The 21,318-nt window shown below is 41.2% G+C and overlaps 1 protein-coding gene across 5 annotated transcripts in view; it reads left to right on the top strand.

The window, feature by feature from the left end:
* The window catches only part of LIMA1 (LIM domain and actin binding 1), an 84,184-nt gene that overhangs the window by 33,178 nt on the left and 29,688 nt on the right, over positions 1-21,318 (top strand). For all 5 annotated transcript variants that reach the window (XM_007073009.3, XM_042992260.1, XM_042992258.1 and 2 more), the window contains exons 3-4: positions 6,993-7,038; positions 16,062-16,526. In XM_007073009.3, coding sequence (XP_007073071.2) covers positions 6,993-7,038; positions 16,062-16,526 — 511 coding nt within the window. The remainder of the gene's footprint in view (positions 1-6,992; positions 7,039-16,061; positions 16,527-21,318) is intronic.

Here is a 21,318-nt window from a genome sequence, read left to right as displayed (position 1 = left end):
GAGATATCACTTGAAGGTAGGATTCTGCAGTGAAAAGAGTTTTAAAACCACCAATCTGGCTAACCTTTGCCCCATTCCTCTGACAGACCAGGAACTTGATGGCCAGTGATTATGACTGAGGCTCCCACCCCAGACAGTGGCAAAGCCAAAGCCAGCACACAGATCCCTGAACCCCACCCCCACACTCATCCCTCCCCTCTGTAACACCTCCACCTTCTTATGACTTTACCCTCTCCATAGTCTCAAGAAGGAACCTGGTTTATATTTAGTTTTTCCTTCATTAAGAAAAAATTGACCTTCAGATCTCCCTGGCTACCTTCCTCTTTTTTTTTTTTTTTTTCCTTTTCCTTTTTTGCTCCTCTGTAACGTTTTAGTGGTGAAATAGTTCCAGAGGAAAATACATTGCCTGAAACTTGGGAGTTTCCATTTTCTCTTTGCTCTCTTTGAGGGCATGCGAGCAAGAGTCATGGCTCAGGAACTCTGTTCTGGCCTTAGAAAAGTTTGAGGCACTGCTATTACTCCCAAGATAATTCTAGCATCCTCCATCAGCTGCCTGCCCCACCGCTGAGCATTAATGAGCAGTTGCAAGATTAAATTCTGTGTGTGAACAAGAGGATGGTGGACGACAAGACAGTCTGGGAGGGGGAGAGGGATGAGATTTTAATTATAGAAATGTCACTGCAAATATTTTTCCCCTCCAATTTGAATCTTCAAAATGCCTTCCCCCTCCCCTGCCCCTGCAAAATCAGTGACCTTCACATTTTGTGTCAGAATTACGCCAGTTGCTCTAAGTGCCTTTGAGGAAAGTCTGAGGCCTGAATCCTGCCCCAACGCTCAATTTAGAAGTGTGGCACCCCCCTTGGGGCGCCTGGGTGGCGCAGTCGGTTAAGTGTCCGACTTCAGCTCAGGTCACGATCTCGCGGTCCGTGAGTTCGAGCCCTGCGTCGGGCTCTGGGCTGATGGCTCAGAGCCTGGAGCCTGCTTCCGATGCTGTGTCTCCTTCTCTCTCTGCCCCTCCCCCCTTCATGCTCTGTCTCTCTCTGTCTCAAAAATAAACGTTAAAAAAAAAAAAATTAAAAAAAAAAAAAAGAAGTGTGGCACCCCAGCATCTCTTAGCATACCGAGAGTGCAAAATGTAAAAAGTACCACGGCCCTGACTTGGAAGAAAGCAGTGGCATGCGACCTTTCTCCCTGCATATCTAATATTTAGCGAGTACTTCATTCCAAATAAAGGACAGGGATATTTGAGTGGAGTTTCAAAACAAAATTCAAGACAGCCAGCGGCAGATATACCTGTGTCTTTCAGATGCCTCTGTGCTAAAAGGAGAGGACTGAAGATGAAAATTATTCTGGTCTTCTTTCTTTAAGTCTGTATTTCTGTTAAGACAGAAAAGGGAAGGGAACCTTTGAGCCTATTTACTCAACTAACCACTGTGCAAATACTTTGCCTTGGAGAACAATTGACTAAGAATAAACCTTTCTGCTGATTGGCTCTGGCTCCCATATATTGTGTTATCACTGTAATATACTGTAGATGATTACCCAGGGGGTGTGGAAACAAGGGCCAAGGCCAATTGTAAGTTCCTTTCTATCTATAATCCACTTTTCTCTTGCATTTCCATTTCTAGGGACTCTCAGACAGACATATTAGTACAAGTAAGGGGGAAAATATACGCACGAGGACATTCACCAAAGTACTATTTGTAATGGTGGAAAGCTGGAAATAATCCAAATGCACATAAAAGGAATGTGGGTAAATTAATTATATTTATAATGGAAGAGGATTGCCAGGGTTACAAGAGGCTGCTGTGTTGCTAAACCCAGGTGTTGGTAGCCTTGGTATCACATGACCTCTCAGCACTTTGTGCCTCCCACATTTTTCCTTCTCTTGGCTTCTCTGCCAGTTTCCTGGTTGTCTGCTACCTCTCTGTCTATTCCTTGTCATTGTCTCTTATGACCTCTTCATCCCCTTTTGACTGCTAAAATGTTAGTCTCCAGGACCTCTTCTCGCAGTGCACACTCTTGTAGGTGATATGGTGTATTCTCGTGGCTTTAATACCACCTGTGGACAGACAAGTCCTAAATTTATATTGCTATTTAGTTAACGTGGCTAACGCTGAACTCTTTATCTTCCCCATCCCCAGATTTGCTCCTCCTTCAGAATTCCCCATCCCAGTTAACAGTAATTCCATGAACTCAGCTGCCAAAAACCTGGGACTTGTTCTTGACTGCTTCTTCCGCCTTCCCTCACTACCAGTCCTGTTGATTCTACCTCTGAAATACATCTCAAGCCTACTCACTTTTCTTTCACTCCAGTGTCACCACCCTGGGCCAAGCCAGCATCACCTCTCATTAATGCCACCTCCTTTGTCGGCCCCCCTAGTCCATTCTCCACACAGCCTCTAGAGAACCCCTTTATTATTTGTTTTAAGATTATTTAAGGGGCGCCTGAGTGGCTCAGTCGGTTAAGCATCTGACTTCGGCTCAGGTCATGATCTCACAGTTCGTCAGTTTGAGCCCCGTGGCAGGCTCTGTGCTGACAGCTCAGAGCCTGGAGCCTGCTTCGGATTCTGTCTCCCTCTCTCTCTCTGCCCCGCCTCTGCTTGCTCTCTGTCTCTCAAAACTGAATAAACATTAAAAATTTTTTAAAAAGTTATTTATTTTCAGAGAGAGAGAGAGAGAGAGAGAGAGAGAGAGAGAGAGACAGGGGGAGGGGTAGAGAGAGAGAATCCCGAGCAGGCTCCACTGTCAGGGCACAGCCCATTGCAGGGCTCAAACCCACAAACTGTGAGATCATGACCTGAGCTGAAACCAAGAGTTGGACACTTCACAGACTGAGCCACACAGGTGCCCCTGGAGCACTCTTTTAAAAACATGAATTGGATCAGTGACCATTCCTTGCACCTAGGATTACATTCAAAACGCTCAGCATGGCGCACAGAACCTCTGCCTTCCTGATCCGTCTCTTGCTCTCCCTCTCCCGATGTGCCCCAGGAACCCTGGAGCTTTATGTACTTACACACCTGAGGCACCTTGGGGCCTTTGTGTGGGCCATTTTTCTGTGCCTGGAATGCTTTCCTCACCTTGTTTCGCCTGGCCAACTCTTTTGGTCAAACTTCAGATCTCAGTCTAAAGGTCTTGTTCTCAGGAAGGCTTTCCTTCAGACACACAGCATACACATACCTCCACCACTGCCTTCTCAACTTGCTTCCTTTGTTAGGCTATTTCATAATTCTGTGTTCTTTTTCTTTAAAGGATTTATTGCAATATGTGTGTGTGTATTATATATGTGTATGTGTCTAATGTATATATTTTATGTATACATATTATATATATACACACATTGTATATATATATGCATTATATATATATATTCATGTGCTTATGTGTTTAATGTCTAAACTGTTAAGCTGAGAGCAGGAACTATATCTCTTTTGGTTATTTCCTCTTACTACTTTTCTCTAGTGCTTGAGTAAAAATTCAGCTGTTCTAAGATGGAGAAAGGGAGATGCAGAATAGAATGCACAATATTATCCCATGTTTGTTATCTTTAAAAATTTGTATATTTTGGATGTTAATCCCTTATCTGATATGACTTACAAATACTTTCTTTTATTATTTCTTTATTTCACTCTGTTAATAGTTTCCTTTGATGCACAGATTTTGTTGAAGTTCAGTTTATCTACTTTTTCTTTTGTTGCCTGTGCTTTTATTACAAGAAATCATTATCAAATTCAACGTCATGAATCTTGGCCCCTCATTTCTTCTAAGAGTTTTATAGTTTTAGCTCCTACCCTTAGGTCTTTAATCCATTTTGACTTAATTTTTATATATGGTATAAGGCAAGGGTCCAACTTCTTTTTTTTTTTTTTTTTTTTTTTTTTTTTTTTTTGCATGTGGAGATCCAGTTTCCCAGCATCATTTGTTGAAAAGACTGTCCTTTCCCTAATAGATGGTGTTGGTACCCTTGTTGAAAAGCTCTTGACTTCATATGTGAGGGTTTATTTCTGGGCTATATTCCTTTTCTTCTCCCCCCTACCAAAAATTTTAATGTAGGAAGCAACATGTGAACATTACATTTAGATGGTAAAAGTCACCTTACAATTATATGACATATATGAAGTAATATACTGCTGGCTTAATGGAAAACATAACAGTTGTGACAGTCATGCTTAATACCTTGGTGAAGTAAAGAGAGAAATGGATGGGGTGGCACAGATATATGCAAAGATTTCACAGTTCAAATATATTTAGCCCTTCTGAGAAAATGCAGATGGGAAATCTGTGGCAAATATTTCTGTAATAGGGTGACTTCCATCCATTAGTAATCATTCTGTTCATGCAATTGAAGTAACTGTAATTGTTTTTGACTGGGCTCTATTCCATTCAATTGATCTATATGTCTTTATGCTAGTATCATACTGTTTTGTTGTGTTTGTTGAATTGTGATATGTTATACATAACATATAATTTATCATTTTAACTATTTTTAAGTATACAATTCAGTGGCATTGAGAACATTCACATTATCAGGCAACCATCACCATCATCCCTTTTTATAGCTGCATAGTATTCCATTACAGGAATACATTGTAATTTATTTACCATTCCTCTGCTAATGGAAATTCAGGTTGTTTTCAGTCTTTTGTTATTACAGTTAATGTGCTGACAAATAATCTAATATGAAAGTCATTTTTGCTTGTGTGAGTGTATCTATAGGACAAATTCTGAAACAGAATTGATGGATCACAACATTTGTGCTTTTGTAAAATTGACAAAATGCCACCATAGAGGTTTTATTAATTTACCCCCAGTATATCAGCTTAAAAAAAAAATCTTTCCCTACTTCATAGGTTAAAAATGTTTTAGTGTTGGGGCATCTGCGTGACTCAGTCGGTTAAGTGTCTGGCTCTTGATTTTAGCTTAGGTCACGATCTCCCAGTTCATGGGATTAAACCCCACATCAGGCTCTGCGCTGACAGCCTGGAGCCTGCTTTGGATTCTCTCTGCCTCTCCCCTCCTCACTCTTTCTCTGTCTCAAAATAAATAAATAAACATTAAAAAAAAAAAGAAACAAAACAGATGAACATAAGGGAAGGGGGGGAAGAGAAGAACGGGAAGCAAACTATAAGAGACTCTCAATGATAGAGAGCAAACGTGGGGTTGCTGGAGGGACGTGGGTGGGAGTTGGGCTAGATGGTGATGGGTATTGAGGGCGATGGGCACCAGGTGTTGTATGTAAGTGCTGAATCACTAAATTATACTCCCTGAAACCAAAAAAAAAAAAAAAAAAGTAAGTTGGTTTTGGTAGAGGGATGGGCCCTTCCCCATTCTGCTTTTTCTTTTTCTCTCACCTCCTTTTCCTTCTCTAAGTGACTTGTGAATTCAGAAGTTCTACCTTAAGACAGAGAACAAGTGGCCCTTTTCTAGGGTTGGGTTGGTGCTGAGTTCTAGGCATGTAAGCCCAAGGAGAGGCATGGGGTGGGGATATTCTGGGTGATGGTGCTGCCTTCTGTGCTTGACTCAGAGGCCCTGGGGAAGCCAGGTTAAGGTTGTCCTGGGTGGCCTGGGGATTTGCTGCAGCCTAGACATCCCAGCCCATCTTTGCCTTCAAATGGAGAAAACCTAATCCCCTCTGAGAAGCCCTGGGACTTCTGTCGTTTCTCAGGGATCTTCTGATCCAAGTAAGAAAAAATGATGAAAGGGGCACCTGGGTGGCTCAGTCAGTTAAGCATCTGACTTCAGCTCAGGTCACGATCTCACACTCCGTGAGTTCAAGCCCCGCGTCGGGCTCTGTGCTGATGGCTCAGAGCCTGGAGCCTGCTTCAGATTCTGTGTCTCCCCCTCTCTCTGCCCCTCCCCTGCTCATGCTCTGTCTCTTTCTGTCTCAAAAATAAAAACATTTAAAAATTTAAAAAAAAGAAAAATGATGAAAGTAATCATAAAATTAAAATAATTAAATTATACATGCTTGTTTATCAAATCTAAAATGCCATCCACTGTAGCCTTGCCACTATTTTATGCATCACTCAGAAAAAAACAAAAACACTGCCAATTAAAAGGACCAGTGCTTGCTTAGCACATAAACTTTTCTCCTCACATATCACCCTTATTCATACCTAAAACAGTAAAAACAGTTTTTCTTCAAGTGCCAAATCACATGTAATTTCTTTAAAGACATTTTCAGTGGCATTTAAAATATGTGTAATACCATCAACTACATTGAGCTAAAGTGACGATACCAAGAATTTAGATTACACTCACACATGCACAGGCAGTGTGACTAGCTCTCCATCATTTGGCAAGAACTGTAAGATTTCAGAGGCATTAGTGCCCGGGGGAAATGTGCATCCTTGTTCAATGCCATGTTACATCCTTTGGCTAATTGCAAAGTGTTTTTTATGCACGTGATCTCATTTAACCCTCACAGCAACCTTGACAGGAGATCTGTAAAGCCATTTTCTAGATAAGGAAACTGAGGTTTACAGAGGTTAAGTGATCACAGTTAATGAGACATCAAAGGGGGATTTAAACCCCAGACTTTCTGCTCTATTTAGTTATTTCCCAGCGTTTGACCTGCTCGCCTTGGACCTGTTAGACCAGACCCGATGACTGTAACAGTGCAGGAAGTGAGGGCTGCTCTGATTCTCTGCTTCTTCTGCTGGAGTTGATTAAAGACACTTGCTGGCAGAAATATGTAGGCAGAAGTGGTTTTCTTAAAGGATAAAAAAGTAAAAACAGGGCACCTGGGTGGCACAATCGGTTGCGCCTCCGACTTCGGCTCAGGTCATGATCTCGCGATTCATGAGTTCAAGCCCTACACTGGGCTCGCTGCTGTCAGTGCAGAGCCCGCTTCAGATCCTCTGTCCCCCTCTCTCTCTGCCCCTGCCCTGCTTGTGCTCTCTCAAAAATAAATAAACATTAAAAAAAAAGTAAAAACATAAATTTAATTTGAGAACATTCTCTTTCTCCCCCCCTCCCCTTCTCTGAAGGTACCAGAAAGCCGCTGAAGAAGCAAACATGGAAAAGAGAAGAAGTGTAAGTATTGAGGAGCCCCAGGGCATGTGGAACTTCTTGATAAAGCCTGTGTGGTCCAGCCACCTGCAGCCTCTGTGGGGCTCGGGCTCCATGTCAGCTGAGCCAGGCAATGATGCCAGCTGCTCTGATTTGTGAGCCATTTACTCATGAGGACGTGGTTCAGGTGCAGGGAATCTTATTTTTCCACTGAGGTTCTCCTTTTGAACCCCTTTCTCTTCCCTGAGTTGAGTGAAAGATAGAAGGCCAAATGCTTTGCCCGAGGTTAGTAAAATGGCTTACTAATTCTGCTCAAATTAGAATACAGGGTTTCCTAGGTTCCATCCCTTGTTCCAAATCAAACAACCAGAATTTCTGTATTTCTGCATTTAAATGGTAGCAGCTGTGCCGCTGTCGTCATCCTGGGGTTCTTTGTTTAAAGCACACGTCTTGACCCAGTCTAGTTAGCAAGTTTCTTAGCTGCAGGATCCATCAAAGGCTAAAACCTTAGAACAAGCTCTTTTGCTCTCATTCTCTACTCTCCCTGCTGGCTAGCTTCCAGCTGGGCTGGAGAATGTATTTCTTTTGAAATCTTACTTGATTTAATCTTGTGAGGAAAAAAAATCTCACTTATTTGGGTAAGAATTCTTTAATTTGGCTGGCATTACAGAAACATCCTCCTAGCGGTTTTTAGTACCTAACCTATTTAAGTTAGTGCAGAACGTGCCCCTGTCAATTTGTTCTCTCGAAGGGGGTAATGTTGACCAGGTCTTTGGCGTAATTTTCCTGTAATTAAAAAATGGGTCCCTTGTGGTCCACTGTAAGCAAAAGCTACCATCATTTCACTCAACTGCTGGTTTCTTTCCTCCTCTCTCTCCGGCCTGTTATTTTTCCCCTTCCTCTTTTCTTCCTTCCTTCTTTCAGTCATTCATTTAGCAAGTATTCACGGGTCACCTACTAGGTGCCAAGCACTGTTTTAGGCACTAATACAGACTACGATTCTTCCATCATGGAGTTTACGATAGTGGGAGAGACGGACAATAAAGAAATTGTGTCAGGTGGTGGTTAATGCTAAGAAACAACACAAAGTGGGTAGGAGGGATAGAATGTAGGGTGGTCCAGGAACACCTCTGATGAGGGGACACTGGAGTAGAGATCTGAGGATACGAACCAGGGAGAAGAATGATTAGGGCAGAAGGAAGAGCACATGCAAATGCCCTGAGGCAGGAACTTTGTTGATGTGTTTGAGGAATGGGAAAAGCAAAGTCATAGCCACTATGAGGACCAGGGCTTTAACTCTGATCACATGGGGGCCTTCAGAGGGTTTGCGTGCAAAGGAGTGATGTTATCTGACTTAAATTTTAAAAAATAGGAGGAAGAAATTCTAGGAACAATGGCAGATGCATGGAGACAAATTATAAAACAATTGCCGTGATTTAGGGAAGAGATGATAATGGGCTGGACTGGAGTGGTTATATAGGTGATGAGAAATGGTCAGGATTTATACTGAAAGTAGAGAAAGAGAAAAATGGCGAATGGCAAAACTCATTTTGGCTCAAACACCTGGAAAAATAACATTAATTGAGATGAAGAAGTCTGTAGGAAAAGCAGGTTTAGAGAAGGGAAAATGGTAGAAGCTTGGTTTGGGGCATGTTAAATGTGAAATGCTTTAAGACATCCAAGTAGAGATTTTTTTTTTTAATGTTTATTTATTTATTTTTGAAAGAGAGAGAGAGAGCACAAGCAGGGAAGGGGCAGAGAGAACAGGAAGGGGGGGGGGGGCGGAATCCCAAGCAGGCTCCATGTTCAGCGCAGCGCCCAATGTGGGGCTCGATCCCACAACCCTGGGATCGTGACCTGAGCCGGAATCAAGAGTCGGACCCTTAACTGACTGAGACACCCAGGTGCCCCCTATGTAGAGATGTTATATAAGAACTTGAAACTGGAAGAGATGTGAGCTGGAGATAGGATGTGTGTGTATCAAAGTATCCATGGTATTTAAAGACATGAGATGCATGTGATCACTTAGGGAGTGAAAGGAGATAGAGGGGAGGTCTGAGGACTGAGCTCAAGAGCACTTTGATGTTTCAAGTTGGGAGATAAGGAGGAACCAGCAAAGGAGACTGAGTAGGAGCAGCTGGTAAAACGACAGCAGAAACAAGAGTATGGGTGCCAGAAGCCAAGTGAAGAAAGTGCTTCTAAAAGTTTTGTTTTGTTTCTGAGAAAGAGAGCATGGGAGGGGCAGAGAGGGAGAGAGAGAGAGAATCCCAAGCAGGCTCTTCACTCCTCAATCCCAATGTGGGGCTCAAGCTCACAACCGCGAGATCATGACCTGAGCCAGAATCAAGAGTCGGATGCTTTACCAACTGAGCCACCCAGGTGCCCCCAAGAAAGTGCTTCTAAAAGGAGAGTTATCATCAGAGTCAAACACCCAGAAAAAGCTGAGAACTGACTATTGGAGCAACATGAAGGTCATTGGTCACCTTGTGCTATTTGGGAGGCCTGACTGAAGTAGGTTCAAGACAGGGGGATGATAAAAGTTGGTACCACGAGTGTAGACAAACACTTGTGGAGCCTCTCTTAGGTGCCAGGTGCTGAAACACAAAGAGGAATAAGATGTGGTCCTTGCCTTCAAGGGACTATTTAGAATGTGGAAAATAGAGTTTATAATCCCAGTGCAGTAAGTACCATGTTAGAGAAATACTCATGGTGCTGGGGGAGAGTTTGGGAGAAACTTTTAACCTGGACTATACCATGTCAAGGAAGGCTTCCCAGAAGTGGTGCCTGACTAAGCCCAAAGGATAAATAGGAATTAGTCAAGCAAAGGGGGCAAGGAAATGGCAGAGCAAGTGACACATGCACCGCACAGACACATGAGAACGGGCACATTTGACATTTGAAAAGATAATTGTCACATCCACCAAGATGGAGAGTTCAAGAAAAGAAACAGATTAAAGGGTGAGAGGTAAAGAGAGGAGAAAGGAGACTTCAGCCTTAGGCAAGGATAAGTGTAAGATGTCTATAGGATTTCCAGGTAGAATTCCAGGTATGGAGAGGGATCTGGCTAGAGTTATAGGGTCTGAGTCATCTCTAGGCAACTGGTGGGTAAAACCAGAAGGTAGATGACGTCATCTACAGGGAATATGTAAGTGAACAATGAGGACCTAAGACAGAACCTTGAGGGACCCCAGCATACAAGGTAGGGACAGAGGAAGGGAAACCTATAAAGAAGACTGAGGAGTGGCCAGAGAAATGGGAAGAACCCTAGAAAAAAGGGGTATCTCACAAAAGCCATGGAAGGAGGGAATTTTTTAAAAGGGGAGGGGTAGTCAGTAATGTCAAATGCTATAGAGGGATCAATTAAAATAAAGCAGAAGTGTCCACTGCATTTGCCAATTGAGGCAAAAGGATGTGAGTAGGTAATTAAAAAAGAAAAAATAGGGGCACCTGGCTGGCTCTGTTGGTAGAGCTACGGGACTCTTGATCTCTAGGTTGTGAGTTCAAGCCCCACACTGGGAGTAGAGTTTACTAAACAACAAAAAAATTTTTTTTAATAAAAAAAGAAGAAACAATAAACATGAAAAAAATGCTTAGCCTCACTAATAATAATAATAAATGTAAATTAAAATAACCATGAGGTATAAATTGTAATCTAAACAGTTGGCAGATTTTTTTTATTGGATAATAATTAGTATGTGAGGAAATATGAACTCTCACATACTGTTAGTATAGTTACCATACTATACTGTTCGACACCTTGCTTTAATCACTTAACATGCTTTTTGATATCTTCACATGTAAATATATATATAGTATCTAAAAAAATAGAGTATATAAAAATAGGTGAAAAAATTTGAGAGCATATGCACCAAATCATTGGCAGTGGGTATCTTGGGTGGCAGGCATAGGGAAGTCAAATAGGAAAAATAAGAGCATACGTTCAAGGCATGTGTACATTCCTATATTGACTGTGACTTTTTTCCCCCAATGAGATTTTTATTACTTTTGTAACTGGGAAAAATTATTAATAATAAGATAATAAAATGAAAATATTAGAGACCTGATCAGTGATCTTGACTGGAGCTACTTCAGAAGTGTTTGGGCAGTAGAGTTAGTGTGAATATAGAGCGTTCAAGTAGAAATAGCAACTACAGACAGTGCTTTCAAGACCCTTAACTATAAAATGCAAGAGATAAAGGAAGACACAAAGTTGAGGGATGGTTACTTTTTTTTTAAACACACTTTTAATTTTTAAATAATTTTGGATTTCCACTAGAGTTATTAAGATAGCACAGAGACATTATCAACAATAGCCAAACTATGGAAAGAGTCCAAGTGTCCATGGACTGATGAATGGATAAAGAATATGTGGTGTATACACACACACACACACACACACACACACACACACACACCGGGATATTACTCAGCCATCAAAAAGAATGAGATCTTGCCATTTGCAACGATTTGGATGGAGCTAGAGTTTATTATGCTAAGTGAAATAAGTCAGTTACAGAAAGACAAATACCATCTGATTTCCCTCCTATGTGGAACTTAGGAAACAAAACAGATGAACATATGGGAAGGGGGGGGAAGAGAGGGATGCAAACCATAAGAGACTCTGAAGGATAGAGAACAAACTGAGGGTTGATGGAGGGAGATTGGTGGGGGATGGGCTACATGGGTGATGGGTATTGAGGATACTTGTTATGATGAGCACTGGGTGTTATATGTAAGTGACAAATCAGTAAATTCTCCCGAAACCAGTCTTACACTATATGTTAACTAACTAGAATTTAAATAAAAATTTGGAAGAAAAAAAAGAATATTACAGAGAATTCTGATATGCCTCTACCTACCTCCCCCTAATGTTAACATCTTGCATAATTCTGAAACATTTATCAAAACTAAAAAATTTGTATTGAGGAGGGCACCTTTTGGGATGAGCACTGGGTGTTGTATGGAAACCAATTTGACAATAAATTTCATATATTAAAAAAAAAAACTAAAAAATTCACTGATACAATGCTATTAACTAAACTATAGAATTTATTCAAATCTCACCAGTTTTTCCCACTAATGACAGAGGGGTTGCTTTTTTTTTTTTTTTTTTTTAATGTGTGTTTAGTTTTGAGAGAGAGACAGAGCTCGAGCAGGGGAGGGGCAGAGAAAGAGGGAGAGATGCAGAATCCGAAGCAGGATCCAGGCTTTGAGCCATCAGCACAGAGCCCGATGTGGGGCTCGAACACACAAACCATGAGATCTTGACCTGAGCCTAAGTCGGAGAAATATCCATATAAATTAGTAGAAGTGACTGATCAGATGAAAGAATACTTGTATTCTACCATGGAAAGCAACTTAGAGAAACATTCGGGAGCAAGAGGGTACATTTATTCCTTTAGCAAATAGTGGGATCAGGTTATATGATAGCCTAGATTCCCAGAAGTGTACTTCTCCTTTTCTCTTCCTCTTCCACATACATCTAGGAAACAGAAATAAAGACCATTAATACTGCCATCAGTTATATTTTCAGGTTCCTTTCAAGCATGCAATATAGCACTTCTTGAAATCTATGCTTTGGTCACTCATCTCCATAATGCCTAGCTACCACTTTTCTGAGAGTCTCTCAGCCTAGGAATTTCTTCCCTTCCTTGGAGGCTATACATTCAGGTAGTCCATATTTCCAACTCCACTGTTGTCTCCTACCAAACATCCTCCTGCTTTTAAGATGAAGATACCCCTGCTAAGATTTCAACACTAAAGCTCATTTGACCCAGCCTCTTTATTTTATGGGTGGAATAACTGAGACAGAGAGGAAAGGACTTATCCAAGGGCATACATCTCAGAATGACAGTGCTGGGACACATCCCAAAGTCAAATGTTCCTGCAGAAAAGACATTGTGTTGCATTTCCAGGTTGTGCCTAATCTGGATTCAGGCAGCCAGTTCTGATCCAGAGGCAAATCTGCCAAGATTCTCAGCCTTACAGGGTAGAGTGAACAGCGTTCTGGATGTCACTGAGAGAGGAAGCTACAGTAATGTAGCAACTAACAAGGTCCTTGAAACCTTGCAGTCTCCATGACTTCCCACTGCCTACTCTAGGAAAATACTTGGGACAGAGTTAAACCCTTGATACAAAGGACATCAACTAGAATTTTACCTTATTTTGTGCCCCACACCCCTACTCTGGTATAGTGGAGACTGTGAAGACAAAGAACAAGAAGAGACTGTAACCCAAGTTCAGGATTTGGGAGATGACTGGCTACTTACTGTGCTTGATCATCATGAGGTATGGCTGGAGGAGTAGGGAGGGCCACCCACATAATATTAATTGTCACCACTAGATTGGGTGCCTGTTTATGTCACATACTGCACTACATGCTTTAATGTAGTCACATCTGTTCTCCATACTAGCCCAGGATTGTGGGTTGCAGAAATTAAACTTGCCCAAGGTCACTTGGCTGGGTGGGGCTGGATTATACTAGTAACAGCTGTTGTTGTAGAAAATACAGATAAAGAAAAGAAAATAGAAGTGGCCCTTTATGCCTTATCCAGTGATAGCCCAGGCCATCGTGCTGTCCAAACTGCTTTTAGCAATTGCTCTTGTTCTACACCTTCTTGCTGCCTTACCTTCCCCAGAAAGCCTGTAACCACTGCTGCTTCCCCATTTTTTGCTCTCCTCACATCCTAAAGACCTGGACACCTGGCGTTGCCTGGGTATGTTGCCAAGAGTGATTTAAGGGTATGGGGCCTTTAACGCTGTCCGACCATGCAGCCCTTTTTGTCCCCACTTCAACACTTTTGGAGCTGTTTCCTTTAAGGACTCCTTTTAGGGGCGCTTTGGGTGGCTCAGTCGGTTGAGCATCCAGCTCTTGATATCAGCTCAGGTCATGATCCCAGGGTCGTGGGATCCAGCCCTGTGTTGGGGCTCTGTGCTGAGTGTGGAGCCTGCTTGAGATTGTTCTCTCTCTCCCTCTCTCTTTGCCCCCCTTCCCCACTTGAGCTCTCTCTCTCTCTCTCTCTCACACACAAAAACAGAAAACAAAAGAACTCCTTTTAATAAAAGAGCACATTTACTCCTAGCTACAATGTCCCCTAAGGGATGGGTCCTCCACCCATACCCGTTTGGGGACACTGCCGTTACTCCATCCCACAGATCCCTCCCTCCCTGGTCATCACAAGTAAAGTAGAAATGGTCATTTTCAAGCTGCTTACATTAACATCAAAAAAGTTTTAATATTCTGTAGCAGATTTTTGTGATAGGATGATGATGTATAGTTTTTTTTTTTATTCATTTTTATTAAATAACAAATACACATTTATTGTAAAAAGAAAGAAAAAAAATACAAACGCCCACAATCCACAATCCAAAGGTAACTTATTAACATCCCCCTGTCTTTTCTTCCAGCTACGTTTCTGCTTATATTTATAAATACACATGTGCATTATAAACTGGGATTATGCTGTCTTATAATTTGCTTTTTTCCGCTCAAAAGCATCTTACGAGCATCTTTCCATGTCAGTAAATACACTCTGATCACATGGTTACTGAGAAAAGTAGTGTCCAGTTCCCAAGACAAAATGCCACTTAGATTCTCAGGACTCCTATTTAGTCAGGGCGAGGGCAGGGCAGGTGAAGTTGGAGACCGGGATGACTCATCCATTGTGTGGCAGGAGGTAGCATTGAGCAAAGCATGTTGCCAGAGTTAAGGCAGCACCGGTGTCCAGAGCAGTTTTTTAATTCTTTTCCAACAAGAAAATTTTTTTGTGCTTCTTGTATCTCTGATCCGTTCATGCTTCCACCAGTGAATCATCTTGTCAGTAAAGATTTAAACACTAAAATCAGACAGTTGTTCTTCTGTAAGTTTTTTTGTTTGTTTTTTTCCCAAATCTTGGTGCTACTTGATGAAGTGAATTCAGAAGAATAATAGGGTGAGAGACTTAATTCCCAATATAGCTGCTAATCCTGTTTAATTCCCCCGAAGTCTTTCAGTCCTAGGTGGTTTGTCCTTTCTTTGTAGAAAGACGGGTGAGTCACAGACCACAGGAACGGAGAGAGCACGAAGGTATTGGAGTTCGTGGTTTGTTGGGAACTGGGGCTGTTCGCTTTATTTATAGGAAAGCTTTCAGAGTCTGGGACATTGAATTTCACTTCATCAAGCACATTTCCTCGGTTCTTGAAGAACAACAGTGGCAGTTTCCAGGTTGTTTGCAATCTGTCTTATGTATAAATTCGTTCCGTTTCGACCCAGGTGAAAGTGGCACTCCCTGAGATGTGAAAACGTGTGTCCTTCAATCAAGAAAGTGGGTGGTGGTGTTTTCATATGAAGCTTGGATGTTTTTCTACCAAAGGATGTGTGAAGTAGTAAATTTCCTGATAACTGAGAATTTACACATGGACAGACATGTAGAGAAGAGCAGGGGAAAAAAGAGGATTAGGTTCTTATGTAAAAATAGAATTTGATTGTTCATATGCCCGTAGATTATGTCAGATATGATGAAATATAATTTATGCAAATACATGTGAAAGTCTGGTGAGTTCTTTCGGTTTCTTTCAATAGTTTCAATCCTTGATGATTATTGGTATTGGGTGGTTTCAGCTACACTGCCTCTTTGTTTTATTTAAAAGAAGAAAAAAGATTCACCATGTAATTTTGTGGTATGTAATGAGGAACTTGTATTAATGCAGATTTGTGGTATTTAAAGTACCTAGTATTTTGCTTTTTCTTTCTTGTTTTTCTTATTAATCTCTGGATAAAAATCCCTTGTCTCATTAGATCTGGGCTCTCCTTTCTTCTCATTTTGTCCTTATAAGGCTATCCTGTTTTATCACTTCCTGCTTCAGCTCCTGACTTTTTCTCTCTTCCCCTCTCCCTCTCCCGGGGTGGATGCTTTCTCCATGTGGCAGGACTGTAACTGTTCCCAGCTGTCCGAAACGCCAGTGGACCAGGAGCAGCTTAGACTTTTAACTTTCATTTTACAAAGAACAACATGTTTGAATGTTTCAACAGGCAAGTTATAACTGGCACTTACTTCTTGTTCTTCTAGAACACTGAAAATCTCCCCCAGCACGTTAGAAGGGGGATCCTGACTGTGTTAAAGAAGAAGTGGGAGAACCCAGCCCTGGGAACGGAGTCTCACACGGACTCCCTGCAAAACGGCAGCGCTGAGGTCAGACACGGAGGCAACCGTCCTCCCGGTGAAGTGGCAAGAAGGTCTGCCTCTGGGGCGGAAGCTGACCAAGAAGAACCCGTCCATCCCAGACCTAGACTTGGATCGCCTTCTGAAGCCCTCAATCGGTATCCGTATCCCCGCACCCAGGGCAGTGAGCATCTTAAAGACCACTCGAAAGAAAGTAAAAAAATGGAAAATTGTCTAGGAGAATCCAGGCATGAAGTAGGAAAACCCGAAATCAGTGAAAACACAGAAGCTGCAAACAAAATAGAGAAATATAATGTTCCGCTGAACAGGCTTAAGATGATGTTTGAGAAAGGTGAACCAACTCAAACCAAGGTAAGGACTGGGCCGGTTTCAAACTTGAGAAAGGCAATTCAAGTAATTAACGCTATTTTTCTGAACTAGACAGTTTGAGTAGTGGCCAGCATGTCTTTCGATTCAATGTTAAATGAATTAATTAAAAGTCTTGAATTATGTACAGAGATGCTAAGATTTGCGGATCTCTGACCCAGTTTCACGTGAAATCAGGCACACACAGGGATTCAGTTTAATATCTAGAAATGAAGAGAGTTTGAGGCTGATTGGATTTTGTTTTTGTACGCTTGCCCTTTTAATTTGTCTTCCTGTGCCTTTTGTCATTTGTAGCTTGGGGGGGGGGGGTTGGGGGGTGGGATTTCTGCTGAATCTCTCTCCCCTTAGACACAGCTGCAGGCTGAGTGTTAAGGCCAGAGTTTAACATGAAGACTAAGGCTTAGTTGTCTCTTTGCTAGTGGACTCCTTCTCCTCTGAACTTCCTCATCTGTGCCTTCCAACAAATGTTTTCTATCAGCTAAAATCCTCTCCCAGGAAAAATCAATGAGGGTAGCCAGACTAGCTGTAGCCTTCAGGAGTTTTGACTTGCAAATGCACAGGGTTGCATTTTCCTAGGACTGCTAATGAAATTTGATCCTTCGTGTGGATTGCAGACCGGGTACCCAGAGGGAATTACTTAACTAGAAAATGAGTTACATATGCTGGTGACTTATAACACAATCCAGGGGCGGCAGAGCTGGTAAAATTTTCCAGTTTTCTCATACTTTCCTGCATATCTGGCTTTGTACATGGGGATGGTTTGTTACAACAGTCATTATAATGAAATAAACAGATTTGATAGGAAGCAAAGCCATCATTTTCTCTACATTCCATCTAGATGGGAAAGCTGAAATTTTTTAAGCTAAATATTTGGCCCAAATCCCTACATGTGTGAAGTAATGGTATAAGGCCTTCCTTCTGAGACAAAAATTCGAGAACCCGTCCAATAATCTTCAGTTATGTTTGACGTGACTTAGTTTATCTCTTCCCATAACTTGCAGTGCCTGTGGCTTTCCTGACTAGAACAGTTCTTGGATGTTTAAGGGATCATCTATTTAAAGGATGTAGTAAGAATTTTTAAAGGTTTGCAAACCTAGAACCCTTTCCTCTGCATGAGTTTTAGCTCTATTTTAACACTGGAACCAGTTGGCAAGAGATGTAACCACAAAGCAGTTTTATGACTTTTCTTAAACTCTCATCCCTCTGTTTTTAGTCCTCTAGGGCCTGCCAACTCCCTCTTTCTCCTTTATGGTCTTAATAAAAAAAAAAAAAATTAAATTTAAATGGGAAGAAGAATTTTAAGTGGAAGGGAAAAAATGTCAGAAATCCTAAACAGAGAGGAAGGGGTTTTGTTGTGACTCAAAGCACCATTGTAAGTCTCCTCCTCAGAGACCCTGTTAGGGGCAGGACGGCTGATGTCATGCTAGCACACACAATGTCGATTCAGTGCAAAAGCCTGGTGCATGTCGAAACTGGCCTAAGGTAGGAAATGACTGGGATTGCAGCAAACAAAAATGCTGATTATGTGGTAGGATCTGGTGAGAGACTTTTTTCTCATACATGTCTGGCGAGAGATGTGTCAGAACAAGCCTATCATTTTGTGGCTGGTCAGAAGTGAAGAAAGACTCCTCATATAAAGAAAGATCCATCTAAATCTCTAATGGCAGTGGACAGCCTGACTGTTAATGGTATAGGAAAAAGGGGCGGGGGGGCGGTGAGTGTCTAAGTTGACCTGGACTTTTTAGATGGCTTTTAAAACTTCCTGACTAAACAGTCATTTGTCACTTAATGGAGTGCTTAGTCAAACAGACCTGCCCTCGGTTTTATAGCGGTTTCTAAGCATCATTGTGTTTCATTTACTTTGAAAAGTTTTATCTAATATTTCAAAAAAAATGCTAAAGTTTTGTCTACTTTAGCTTGAGGAATAACTAATTAGTTCGAAACTGGATTATGGTTATTGTTAACATGATTTCAGCTTTAACATGGATAAGGCTTTAATCAGGAAGTTACATAATTGGATCTTTGGAAGGAAGCTCTCACAAATATGGTAAGGACACTAGAAATCTTTTTCGGAGCAAGAGCCTGCAAGAAAGAATGTATACTTCAGAGCTAACAAATGAGTACCTCAGTGAGACAAATGAATATAGTAGGGACAAATTGGTTCCATAATTAAATTTTAGAGAACTGGACTGAATCTCAACTAACTAGCTGGTCAGGGGCAGGGAGCACATAGATAATGAAATACATGATCTGTCTAATGTGTTGTCCTAAATCTTTTTATCAGTTATTTACAGGAGACAAAATTAATTGGCTTGACTTCCACTTTTCTTAGTTCCTCTTGTTCCCTTTTGCCCGAGATAGTTTCTGTTCTTGTCCACTTTTCTTCCTGATCTCTCTGACCTCCTGGTTTTTTCTCTCTCCTTGTGAAAAAATCTCCTCTCTTTCCATGACTCTAAGACGTGAACCCCCAAACTAGGTTCTAATCCTCGGTTCTTAACCCAAGTTTCAGCCTCATATTTCTGGTTGCCTGCCAGATCAAACATCTTTCTTTGAATATCCCTTAGGCACTCAAGTTCAAGAAGGCTACAAAAGAATCCATTGTCTTTCTAACTAAAAACCTGCTTTACCCAGGTGTCCCTTAATACATCACCATGTACCAAATCTCTTCGTCTGTGAAAGTTGGGATCAGTTCTTCCTTCTCCGTGTTTCTTCTTCCCAGTCGGTCACTTACTAAGCCGTCTAAATAAGCCTACCCTCTAGGTGCTTCTCAAGTATGTGCCATTCTGTCTGGTCCCATAGCATTGCCACCACCTCCTCTGTCAGCTTCTCTTTTCCTTTCTCCCATCCATCCTGTACACCGTTGCTATTTATCTTTCTAAATAGAGTTGTAAATTAGTGTACCCCCTTCATTTGATATCTCAGGATTAATCTTTATTTAATATTTGGGTCCTCCACAATCTGAGTTCAACCTGCCTTTCAGTCTCTAGCCAATCTTATACTTAAACTCTGTATTAACTCCTCACTCTCTAAATTATTCATGCCTATCCCCTGCATTACTGCCTTCTGAAATCTTACTCCTCAAGGTCTATCAAGACTGTGAGGTCTTACCTCCATATCTGTCAGATAAGTTAAGCAACCCTTCTCATTCTCCTATAGAATTTTCTTTTCACTTCTGTTTGGGCACTTATATCATGCTTCCCCTTAATAGTTGTGTATAAATTTGTATACTCCCAAAGTCTATAATTTCTTCCAAAGTAATGATGTTTTTCTTCCCCAGCGGTTAGCACAGTGACTTAGCTCTTAGTGTTTATTTAGTTAAAGGAAGAAACGAAGCTTAGAATTCAAAGAGCTTATAAGTAATAAGAATTGATTAAAGGCTTTTCTTCACTTACTCTCTACCTTTGGTGAATAGATACATTATCCAGGTCAGATGTTTTAGTTGAACGTGATGGTTCTAATTCCTATGAACAAATGAGCAGTGGATGGATTAATATAACCTACCATCATTACTAGGAAAAAGAAACTCCCCAATGACATATACTGAAGTGGTTTAGCATTTCTATCCTCATGTATATGTTGATCTGGATTTTTGGTAGCTGAGGTAACTATTCTGTACATCTTTTTATGAAAAAGCTGATTAACTAACTAGTCCTAACCAACATTCAGTTGTCATCGGGTTGACATTTGAATCCATAACCTTTAGAAACCAGGATGTGGTTATTCAAAAAATTAAGTGCCCCTTCTTTCATGCCCAGGAATGACCAACCACTGTAATGAGCATGTGACAGGCTCATTAAGTCTCACTTCTTTCTGTTTGGTTCGTAACATATTTGGTTCACACAAATCCTTGGCTAGGAGAGTAAAGACCAAATATTTGGATAATATATTTCTACCTTCACAACCTATTTAAATTATTGTCTTTGGCTTGGGTCGATGGAACCAGTTAGGTGTAATACAAGAAAATAAGACTAGGCTATGGATATTCGTTGATTGTTTTACAAAGATGCAGACTACTGCTTCTTCCATGTAGTGTTTCCATTTTCTAGGAGAGGAGTTAGATAAAGAAAGAAAGGAGAGAATACCTCCTCACCAAACGTCATTGTTTCCTAAAACACATAAACTCACTCATTTGCTCATTCTTTAAGACTAAACAAGGATGGGAAATAGTAATGAGAAAAATGATAAGTTTATCCACAAATGAAAAGAATTAAAACTATTTAGAAATTTTGTTTCTTTCTCCTTTTATCCCTGTTTCTTCATGGTATATTTTTTTATTTAAAAAAAATTTTAACGTTTATTTATTATTGAGAGACAGAGAGAGACAGAGCACAAATGGAAGAGGGGCAGAGAGAGAGGGAGACACAGAATCTGAAGCAGGCTCCAGGATCTGAGCTGTCAGCACAGAGCCTGACGCAGGGCTCGAACTCCCAAACTGGGAGATCAGGACCTGAGCCAAAGTCAGATGCTCAACCAACTAAGCCACCCAGGCGCCCCTATTCATGATACATTTTAATGCTTCCACTTAGTCGTATTTTAATTGTGTTGACTTGTCTTATATGACAAAGGCAAAACAGTACATTCAGCTAAAATAGAAGAATCTAAAATAAAAATGGAAGTGTCCCTTGTCCCAGCCAGCCCCCTTTTCATTGTTCACTACTTCTCTCCCTTTCTACTCCTACGCCCTTAAATTTCCCTTAGAATTTCTGTTCCTCTTTTTACCGGGATGACTGTATGAATGGCTGGCACCAAAACACCAACAAAAGCTGCACTTGTTAAC

The sequence above is a fragment of the Panthera tigris genome, chromosome B4, assembly GCF_018350195.1.
Source record: "Panthera tigris isolate Pti1 chromosome B4, P.tigris_Pti1_mat1.1, whole genome shotgun sequence".
Lineage (NCBI taxonomy): Eukaryota > Metazoa > Chordata > Mammalia > Carnivora > Felidae > Panthera > Panthera tigris.
Note: the sequence above shows the minus strand (reverse complement) of the source record. Positions and strands in the feature narration are given on the sequence as shown.